General features: G+C 40.5%; 1 protein-coding gene across 1 annotated transcript; it reads right to left on the bottom strand.

Moving 5' to 3' along the window:
• Positions 1–2,570: 2,570 nt before the first annotated feature.
• brms1lb (BRMS1 like transcriptional repressor b) lies at positions 2,571–9,987 on the bottom strand. Its single transcript, XM_044169764.1, has 10 exons — positions 9,697–9,987; positions 9,371–9,461; positions 8,371–8,498; positions 7,999–8,078; positions 7,713–7,809; positions 7,109–7,198; positions 6,908–6,972; positions 6,773–6,812; positions 6,347–6,476; positions 2,571–4,237 (listed from the first exon to the last, which is right to left on the bottom strand). The coding sequence occupies exons 1-10, from the start codon at positions 9,830–9,832 to the stop codon at positions 4,120–4,122; spliced, it is 975 nt and encodes a 324-aa protein (XP_044025699.1). The 5' UTR covers positions 9,833–9,987; the 3' UTR covers positions 2,571–4,119.
• Between the last annotated feature and the right edge of the window lie 1,846 nt (positions 9,988–11,833).

The raw sequence follows: 11,833 nt of genomic DNA, 5'->3' as shown, positions 1-11,833 counted from the left end.
AGAGGCTTGGCAGTCGACACATGATGCTGGCAGAAGCATACTCACCAAATCCTTCGTTGGGTCTCTGGTAGATACTGCATAGGTTGTAATGATAACAACCAGCATTTGAAGTGTTTCGCAACAAGCAATACCTGATACGATAGACCTTTTGGTAAGAGTCGGATGTAGATTTTTTTTCTCCTGCTAACTCTCAATCACAAGTGCCATCTTAAGTTGACTAATGCACCCATTTTCAAGAACATGTGTTGTCCTTTAGGATGTATTATTAAGTGACTGCATTGTTTTACTCAAACATTTTCCTTCACCAGACATTTGTCACCTTGTGGGAGAAAAGTTTCTTTATTTATGCTTGAGTTTCCCAAAAGTGAATCACTTATTATCTTTACTTGGGTGGCATGCATATGACTAAAATTCAAAATGTAAAGGCATTTTTATTAGGAGTGGTTGTCTTCCCATTGCGTTGTCCCACTTGCAAGCCCACTGAAATAATTTTCAGTCAGCCAACTCACAGGAAATAGATTATTATGTATGTGTAGAATATGTAGAGCATTAATGTTTGGCATCTAGGCTCTGACCTCTCCTATCCTCCTGTCCTATCTTTAAAATGTTACTTATACAATAGGCCACATCTAAACTTACTGTAACAATTGCAGTAAACATCAGTCTTTAAAGAAACAGCAACTTGATGCATGAAGAGACAGTATAGATAGTATAAGATGAAGAAACGGCTATACCCTGAGTGCTAATGTTGAATTCTAGGCCACTGCCACACCTAGAGAGCTGATATCAGGCTCATTTAGATTACAGGTTGCAAGCTGCAGCACTGTCCACTTGAATCCACCTCGTGCTCTTCTCTCTCCTCGTCCTCTACTGATGATGAGCAGCTTGCCTCATCCCTTTGATGTTAACTTATGGATGTATGCATTTAACATTCTCTTATACAATCAGCATCAAAAGTACACGCCCACGCACAGGCCTGGCACACAGCAACATGCATGCACAAAGAGATCCACATACACTGTCTCACTCTTGAAAACGCATAGCAATGCACATGCATCACAGAGGATATAATTTAGCACAGTGTGACATTTTCATGGTCTATCTAGCCCCAGTGTTGCAGTAAACGCGTTCCAGTGACCCTCCAGTTCTGGTTACTCATTAAGTACAGATGGGGCTGAAGATGGCAAGAACTTCAGGGCATATCCAGATTCAACCAGCATCATCATGAGACAGAAACCAAACCAGGAAAGCCTTTTCTTTGCCGTTATGCATGTGTATGTGCATGTTGGGAAGGCATGTCAAGTACATTAATGACCATATTCATACATACACAAGGGCGCATGTACACGTTCACACGACTGTGTGAAGCAGATTCAAGGAAAGCACTAGAGAGATGCTGCATGGTGTGTAGAGACAGACAGCGCTGTTGCTTGCTTGCTTGCTGCTGCCTTTGATGCGGTGATGGGGATTTTCCTCTCTCTCTCTCCCGCTCTCTGTTGCGGTAGCAGACGTGGCCAGCGAGCTGTGATCAAACTGTGCCTTCATCCCTCTTCTCTCTCTCTCTCTCTCTCGCTCTCACATCAGCTGGAGGGCTTCAGCAGCAGGGTGCCCCAGATTCACCGACCACCTACCACCTCCCATCTAGTGCAGAGGCTGCTTCCTCTCCATTGTGGAGCACTACTGACACCTTCAGGCCAGGAAATTACTAGTGCAACAAGGAAGTGCAAGGTGGGCCTAATTGGTGGTTTGAAATGTGGGATTTTTAGATACATTCTCTTTCATAAACTGGTGTTGACCTAGTGTGACCATGTGGTAAGTTACAGCAAATAATAATACTCATTTAAAACACCAGTTTTGGTTATAAAGCTGCTAATTTCTGGCTACACTGCCACATCTGATTACCAATATTCCCAATAGATCAATCAAAGGTGGCAGTGGTTCTGCACGAGGTGTCTGCACTGGCCCAAGGCCAGACAGATGGACAGTGAAGGGGTGCAAGAAAATGATACATTAGCTGAGATCCTGAATCAATACATATATTAATCTAGTGAGTGTACCTCTGGCAGAAATAAGTGACTGAAAGGTTGAACTGCACAGCAGACCAAAGAGCCATTATCAAATAGGACTAGCTCAGCATGTTTCTCCCAAATAAGCCATTTTTTTTGTCACAGAGGAGTGTATCCAGGGTTCAGCAAACCTCAGGGGTGACTTTGGGTTGAGCACTGTCAAGAACTTTCTCCCTTTGTGCAATGGAGTATTATAAAAGATTGTATCTGGGTATCTTTTTGTGCATGCTAGGCCAAATCCAACAGGATATTTAAGTTATATGCAAAGCTCTGATATTTTTTTATCCAAAGCTCTTAAGTCCAAGAAAAGGAAATCAGCTTGACTCAAGCTGAGCAGTGCAGGTTGATACTGTAATCACCTAAATGCAAAGAAACTTTTTGCTAGAAATGCAGACAGAAAGCCTTTTAAAAGTACAGAAGAAACACCATTCCACTCAAGTTAAGACTGCTGTCTTCTGCATATAAAAGATAATGAATTGTTTATGTGCAGGTTTGACTCTCTTCCAATGATACAAACAAAATCTTTAATCAGCTGCACATGCATTAGCACAATGTCATGTTTTTCTTTTTTGTGGAAAAGGAACCATAATGCATAAATACAGATTTTCCAAATACACAGACTGGTCAATTGGACGGATTGTACACAAAAAAAAATATCCCTTAACCTTGCTTTCTCATTGTACTGTTAATATGTCAATGTGGAGGAACATTTTTACTGACAGCAAGGAGGAAGACAAAGTGGGTTACGGAAAGAGAAGTGACTGTTGAGAAGGAGGAACACAGACAAGACGGGAGGACAGGGAACAGGAGATACTTTTGATTTTTCAGAGGTGTAACATTTATACTGCAGGACTTAATAACCAAACCTTTCAGCTATTTTATTCATAGCACACACAAAACGGGCTCAATAAAGACAAATAACTGAAAAATGGCACCATGAATTATAAATTTGAGGCCGTTGTGAGCCCACCAACACAGACAAAGATACACTCCACACCAACTTAAACCTGGATCCTGCCTTCAGGGTTAAGTTCCAGGCACTATCAGACACATGGCAACATGATAGGAGACAGAGGAAAGAATCACAGTGAAGTAAACACAAAACACACCCTCATCTCTATATACAGGGCACCTCCCATTACTGTCTGTTTTGTGTTTATGTTTTGCTTAGCGCATGGGGCTGGCCTTGGATTGAACCTAAAATATATTGCTGTGAGAATTACACTAAAACATCAAGAAATCAATTAGTACAGTAGCTCCCCAAGTGGATTTCAACAAAACCCTGGGGTGTTCTTGTTCACAATATAATCATTTACTCAAAATTGATTGTATCATTCTCTATCTCCATATTGACACTTGTGCAATTTAGTTTTTACTAAATCAAACATTTTCTCAAAATGGTGTCCCTGGGGATCCTAATACAGATGTATTAGGCTCTATAGAGCATGAAATTCAAATCTAACCGGTGCGACCGGAGAGGCAAATCAAACACCCTGCTGACGGCATCCTCACCTGGATCAGGGTTTCTCACACACTCATTAATTGACCCGCTTCAGTCCTCTTGGTGCTAACACAGTACAAAGTAAGGCTTCACTGCATTGATAATGGTTAATAGTTCAGGACTCCCCCCCACATCAGCCTAGGCATCATCTTGTCTCAGAAAGGCACGCGACTGAGCTCCGCAGTTCACAGTTCGCTACTGCTCCAGTTCTTCGCCCTTCGGTTTTTTAGCAGCACTTTGCATTGATCTCCGGTCCAGAGAAAATGACACTTTGTGACCTTGTCAATAATATCAACATACATACATATTTACAGAGAAGATCGTCTCCTTAGACTAAGTGGGTCAGTTGATATTAGTTTGTTTTTAGACAGTTTCTTTTTTCCTTTTGTTGCTTATACACAGAGGGAGTGAAGTGAGGTGTGTGTGTGTGTGTGTGACTGACTGTACATATGGCAAGAATGTAGAAAGATAGCACACGGAAAGGAGACAAAAAGAAAAACAGCAGAGATGATGGTCTTTGCCTGTATGTGTTAAAGTGTGTTAAAGTGTGTTTTATGAGTGCTTGATAGTGTATTTGCCTTTCTGCAGCTGGGAGATGTAAAGCTTTGACTTGGTGCCATCCAGTCGTTTGAACCACACCTCATCGTTGTTGACGGTTGTGATGATGGCACTGCATGACACAAACATACAACAATGTTAGCGCAAAATCTATTCCCGATCACAAACAACACAGAGGGTATGCACATGACATCACTGTATGCAGAAATCACCCCCCCCATGAGTGGCAAACAGTCAGCATCTGCCGTCATGTATTTAAAAGGGAAAATGTACAGGGCAAACTCTGCTTAAGTGGTAAAGAGATATTGTGCAACCAAGTGATTTAAACAGATGAACAGGTTGCGAGCTGCAGCACAGATTTAAAGAGAATTCAGGAAGTTTTTACAGACAGCCAAAGGCTACAAAGAGAAGAGAAGCAATACTTTCTAAAGGACTTTGTAACATTAACTAATGACGCATGATTGAAACATGTAATAAAATCTTGATTTCTTTACAAACATATTCACAGGCATCCGGAACATCATCATCTTATGAACGTGATCAGGTTGCCAAATATGACCAGGGGCCAGGAGGCTAGATGTATAAACAATGAAAACCACGCTTACAGCATTTCATATACACGGACTGGTATTAAAAACAGACTTCCCACCACGCATACACATGGTTTTCTAGAGCAATCAGAGGATGATTTGATAAGGTGGAGATGAAAAATACAGCGAGAGACGGAATCTAATAACAAAACATTATTCCTTTAGGGTGTTTATTCCAATAGCCACTGTGTAATGCATTCATAGCTTTTGTGTGATCAACAGGAACTACACTACTCTAAAAAATTAAAGGAACAGATATAATTTAAATACTATTTTTTAGTACCAAAATGGTATTGCCAAAATAACAGTGTATGATTGTATTTTGTGGTCGACCGATATGGGTTTTTCAATGGCCGATGCCAATATTTAAAACTACTCGTTCTGAAATATGTGCAGCACTTTGTAACTTTCTGACATGCAGTGAAGGTGATTGAGAAATTACTTGTACAGGTACACGAGATGAACTAATGTAACGCCGCTGTAAGTAGCCACAGCCGTGCAAAAAGTTTGTGCATAGTGACGGCTACTCTGGCATTGTTTGGAAAACCTTGCCGATGTGACACAATTGATGAATTCGTACCAGTTCTTTGCTGTACTTTTCATTGACAGGTCTCCAGAATGGTGGAGCGGGATGAAGTACTGTTATACACAAAAGCGATGTAGGTCATGTCTACATCCATTTATGGCTAATTGTGGGAGTGGAAACGAGGCTTGTGCATGTGACCAGTTTCACAATCAATAAGATTTATAAAAAGAGAGCCATGTGTATTCATGGCTTTATAAATCTGACCGTAAGACTGCATATGCACATTTATGTCTTCGTACATACACAAAGACTGCGTCCCAAGTCAATACTACATTCTAATTCTATACAGTATGTACTACATACCAATCGTCATAGTATACTATTAGTATCAAAAAAAAAAAAAAAAAAATCAACATACTGCTTAATACTGACAGGAAATGACGCAATACGAGTGAGACATCTATCAAACTGCAACTTTGGAATGTCAATTAAAGTTAAACTTCACAAACAAAAAGCAAAATGCCTTTACTGGCTGTTTTTTCCAGCTGTGAGAAGCTCCTCCATTTCCTTTGTGCATTGCATTGTGGGAGAATAGTGGTCATCAACAGCACACTGAAAAATATGACCGTATTTAACCACTGACTGTCTGGTATGTTGTACGGATGTCCAGATCCCCGTATAGCAGCTCTACCCATTCATAGCGGCCGCCTGTTGCATTTGTGTTACCACTCAGCAGTGCTGAGAGAGGGTGGTGTGCTGTGAAAAACTGACCGATCAATGCATACCCCTCCATTCACTGAGCATCCTGTCCTGACAACACACAGGGCAGGACGCACACCGAGCAGAATGTGGAATCAATCATTCAGCCTAATACTCACATTGTATCCAGTTGTTTAAATCCATCCATGATCATATCCATTACAAATAAATCTACCATATGTCACTGCATCTCAGTCACACAGACCCACGCAATGTGTCAGAAACACAAACATTTGCAGATGAGTACACGATATCATTTAGCGCTATAGCGAACACATGTTATAACCAAAAAACATCACGCCCTCTCATTATTAAAGCCTATTCCCACACACACACGCATACACACCTAGTCGGGTACTCGTCCTTCCTGTTGATACAGATGGCCTGTCCCCTGCAGTACCACTGGTTGTCATAGAAAAGTCGACCGTCCTCGGAGCGTGCCACATGGTGATGTCTGTCAGGCTTGACTGCAGGAACTGGAGGGAGAGAATAAGAAGGAAAAAGGGGGGTGAGGAAGACATGGGTAGTCGACAAGAGAGTAAGTGAGGCAGGTGCAGTATAAGTTTAAATGAAATGCAGCGCAAAATATAAAAAGAGGAGGACAGAGAGAGGGACAAAGACAGATGAGGAGACAACATTTGTCTCCTTTTCAACTATGAACTTGAGTACTTTTAGCTGAAAGTATTGAATCAACCCCTCCTGTGTAACCGTGGGTCGATCGCTGCACTCAGCCAGATATCGACTGTAACAAAGGACGAGGAGAAACTCTTACCATCCACCTTCACCCTATGTGGCCCCAGTGATGCCATCGCCTGTGGGGGAGGGGAGAAAACAGACACAACTAAAATGGTCAAATCACAACATAGATCCATTCACCAAGTGACTACACTGTCCGTTTCCAAAATACCTTTCTTATTGCGGTCCAGTCTTCGAGAATATCAAGATCTTGCAGCATGTAAACAATATAAGGCCGTAATAGAGCGGTTAAGGAAAAATATACAGTCAAGTGGCAGGAAACATCTGTCTTAACAGCACGCCAACAGCAAAATGTGGTACAGATGAATGACGGGAGGAATAAGACAAAGACGGGACAAAGGGAAAAGGATATCAGAAACAACAACAGGCTTCTTCTTCTTAACAGGGCAGAATGGGTCTTTCTTCTTGTTTTTCCGTGAGTGCAATCCATCGTTCCACAACTCTGGAAGGCAAAGAGGACAGATAGAAAGAGGATCTGCTTCATATTTCATTCTCTTCTATGGATTTTATGTGCAACCTTTGTACTGTGTCGGTTAATACATTCTTGATCAAATTTGCGATATTTATTCACTGATTATTCATCAACACCACTAATTGTACCCCTGTATCTTACATATGTTAGTACTTGTACTAAACAATTAATTGGTAGGTTTGTGAGTTGACAGATTCCAGTTTTGATAAGTTAATTGTTTTACTTATTGTTCAATGAAAAAACCAAATATTTACTAATTACTTAGCAAAATTAATGTTAGGAATGATTTTCTCTATTTCATAACCATATAAAAACTGTATACTGTGGGTTGTTGAGATACTGGCCAGACTAAGTGAGCAACTTTTGGATGTCACTGTAGGCCCAACCTCTGAGGAAGTTTTGACATTTTATTGACTAAATGATGAATAAATGGATCAAAACAATATTATTTTAGATAATTGTTGGTTGCAGCCCTAGTTGGTACCTGAGGTAATGTCAATACTGTGTCTGTCTTCCTCCAATCTTCTTATCTTCTCCTCCAGTTCACTCTGCACAGTGTCAAACAGCAGCAACTTCTCACTCTGGGAGACAGAAACAAGCAAGACACACTGGTTGGAAAACCGTCATTAAAAATCATCTGTGGCAAAAACCCAAACATCCTAAATTAGAGTGGGATTCCTATATTGTACTAATTGAACAAAATGTGTTTTGATGTGGAAAATGCAAACCTAACCTTCACATAAGCCCTGACTCATTTGTTGACCTCTCACCTCCCAGTGTTGGCAGGCAGCCTGGATCTCACACTCATACTTGTTCTTCACAGACTCCAAGCACAGCTCCCTGTAGATCCCTGTGCCAAACATTAAATCAATCTGAGGCAGCCAGCAGTAAAGATTCGATTTTTTGTTTTATCTAAGTGACTATGTAGCGAGTAAACTTAAAACGCATCTTAAGTTTAGTTCCATAGCATATGAGTTCCATATCATTAAAGACACTTTCACAAGTGCCACAACCTGCTCTGTTTAACTCTTCTAATACAGGGGAGAAATGCAGGGATACGATACCTAAGAGAATTTAAACACAAAGAGAATCCTTTGCTTTTGCCATAAGTCAGATCTAAATCTAAAATTATATTGACCCACCAGCAACTTTGGTCCTGATCTGCATGTTCTCCTGCAAGTTGGCTAAAGGTTCCAGGTACTCTTGGGCACAGCCAGCCATTACCTCCTGCAGCTTGATGTCCACCTGGCTCAGACGCTCCTTGTACAACCTGAACAGCAAAAAATAAGGAGCCAAAGCCCATCAATTCATACACCTACACTGGCATCATTTTAGCGTTACGGTGTGCTGAACAATTTGAAAATATCTTGTGAGCAAATTAAAAACTGTGGTAATAAATAAGAAATTTGAATAAAACTCAACAGGTCTTCAGGAAGTGTAGAATAGGAAGAAAAGAACACAGCAGCAGAATGGAGGAGAGTTGCAGAAATTCTGATTTTTCCCAACTCTCACTGGCCTGCAGAATGGCAAAATTGTGTCCATGTCTCTCGAGAACAGGAAGCTGTGGCACGTCTACAGCAGGAGGCTGTTTATTTAATGCACCTGCCAGTATGGCTGATGCCGTCTCAAATACACCATCTGATTATTATAAGCCATTTTCAAAACAAAACTTCACCTCAAAATGATGGTCAGTTTCATGTCAAAAGTGCTGTTAGGAAAGATTGTATCTGATCCAAAAAAAATAAAAAAAAAATAAAAAAAATTTACAAGTGCATTTATCACCCAGATTACTACCTGTTTTTACAGCCGTGTAGAGAATATGGCTGACCATCACTCTAAAAAGGGTCCAGTGTCCCTGCAAAATCATCTGATCAAGACCAGGGGCTTGACAGCCAGGTGAACCTCTGCTCCATTTGGTGAGACTTCAGTGCACAGCTACATGCTACAACGATGATTAGAAGGATTGGTGAGGAGGGTGACTATGAGAGAGTATCCCAAGCAACCTGACGACATGACAAGTACCTCAGAATCTCTGGCACAGACCTTAGTAAAAGTTCAACTTCAACTGATGAAGATAATTCAGAACACACAGCAGTAGGTGAAGGCTATATTTTGTTGGAAACAACATGGGAAGGAACTTACTGCTCCTTCAGGTCAGTGAACTGTTTCTCCAGGGTGGTCATCTCATCCAGGCACTCCATCCTCCTCCTCTCACAGTCCTCATCATCCATCTCTGTTCACATAAAGACATGACAGGTTTGACAACACCTCCATATCAACTGCTATTCTTTTCAACCACCATCATCAACATCATAGTCTCCACCCCAAATTGCAAGTAATTACTACCCCGGTCAATATGTCAGCTAATTTTCAACAACAACCGCATATCATGATGATCCCATGTCTGTCAGACAAGCATATTTGATTAATTTAGCTCTTGGCTGATATTCAAGGCCTATTTTTCCTACCCGAGCTGTCTCCATCTTCTGACACGGACGAGCTAACGGTGTCCTCCTCGTCTGTGCTGCTGCCGTCATGTTCGGGAAAATCCACCTCCATTTCTTCGTGGTTACTTTCTTTCTTCTCCCGGGAGTGAACCGGCATTGCGACTTCCCGAGCCGGTGTTAACGGGGTGGAGGGGCTGTTCTTTAATTTTACCCCGAATAAAGAGGCAAATGTACCTCAGACAGCTAACAGGTTAGCTAGCACACATCTAGACAGCTGGTAACGCGAACATGGCCACCGTCGGCCAATCACACGGAGCTTTACTGAGTCTGTCCAATCAAATGTGGGTATGGGTAACTCATTGCTACGGAAAGATTTTAGGGATTTGTAGTTTAACTTTAACTTTTTCTGAACATCTAGTACGTACTGTCTGTGCAGGTATATAACATTGATGTTTTTTTGAGGTGTACTGAAAGTCAGTGGGAACTCGGAGGCCCTGATGTTCCCGTGCTTCATGTAATGTAATGCTTATTTACTTTATGCTAAACTTAATATTTACACACTTATTATACAAAGCCTATGCCTTAGACCCTTTAACCAGTGAAAGCAATTTAAAGACCCCCTCCCAATAAACAAATAAACAAACATTGTTATTGTAAGCAATGAAGCATATTAGAAAGAATAAAATAAAAAAGTGTCTACAGGTCAAAAGAATACTGACCAAATAGTAGAAATGTATATAGGGAATATTGGATGTTTCATAATTGTTTAACTGTTTTTGTTTGTTTGTTTTCTTGTTTCTTCAAATCTAATATTGACCGTCATTGTTTTATTTTTTTTTTATTTTTGTTTTTGTGTTCCTTCATGAGCCCATTTGTTGTTGTTTTTTTTTTTAGATGTTTTGTTCATTTTTTGTTTTAATTTTACCTGCACAAAAATTCCATGAATGTGTTATGGGTACTACTTTCTAAGTTACCCTTTATAAAGGTGTTAGAAACTGTAACGAATAGCTTTAATAATGCTTAATAAATAATTTATTCATGCTTTATAGATCATTAATAAGAACAACTTTTTTAGCTCTTTAGTTCATCATGAAGACCCCTCAATGGACTATTTGACCCTTGACCTTCTGGAACAGGACTGCAGGGCATCTGCACCTAAATTCATTCATTAACAAGTTATTAACATTTATAATTGCAGACGTGATGGTTTATTATCCTATATGAATTACTAACATTTAGTTACACAATCATTGACTATTAATGACTCAAGGGCAGAGAGATTTTTCACAACCTGGCAACCCAAAGGTTGTTCTTATTCATTCTTAACTGATAAATAATGCGTTAGTAAATGGTTTATAACATCAACAAAGCTGTTAGTTACTTATAAACCCTTTATAAAGGAAACTGATGCAGTTTTATGGGTTATTGTCTTGTTACTTGTGCAGATCAACACTAAATTCTAAAAAGGCATAGCCTAAGGATGTTGGAAACTGAGTAAACCTCTGATTTTACAGCAGTACAAGATGTGAAAATATGAGTTGTATTTATACTAATAAATCTACAGGAGACAATGAATACTGTTGAGGTGGAAAGAGGTAGGTAGCATACCACAGAGTGGTATGAATGAGAATGTGTTAGTCCTGCAGGTCCAAACTCAAAGCTTTTTAATACATGCAGTCAGTGCCATCATCACAGTCAGTCAGGGAACTTGAATCCCTTTTTTTGGCACTGGAAGCAGACGGGAGGTTTTCACAGTGAAGGCACCCTGTACAGCTGCAGGGATATGTTGAAGAGGTGCTAGAGAGCCTTTGCTAGCTGACTGGCAGATGATTCAAGCACCCCAGGGCTGTCACGACTTCCTGCTTGACTCTCTTCTCACTCACCTGGGTGGTATTGATGGACAGACTGAGGAGTGGGTGGAGGCTGGATCCGTGGTGTTGTCTACTAGTGTGATGGACAGTTGGGAGTGTGGGACTAGTTTATAGTGCTGGTTGTTCGCACGTCACAAAATGACTGTGTTGTAGTCGTAAGTATGCAAATTCACGCACAAGAGACAAACACTGTGCAGGCTTTTGTATGTAAATAATTGATCATATTTATTGTTTACAGAATACGCTCATTAAGATGCCTCATTTTGAAATTCCAACATTTAGTAGTT

Source organism: Siniperca chuatsi, linkage group LG16 (assembly GCF_020085105.1).
Source record: "Siniperca chuatsi isolate FFG_IHB_CAS linkage group LG16, ASM2008510v1, whole genome shotgun sequence".
Classification (NCBI taxonomy): domain Eukaryota; kingdom Metazoa; phylum Chordata; class Actinopteri; order Centrarchiformes; family Sinipercidae; genus Siniperca; species Siniperca chuatsi.
This window is presented reverse-complemented; position numbering and strand designations above follow the sequence as displayed.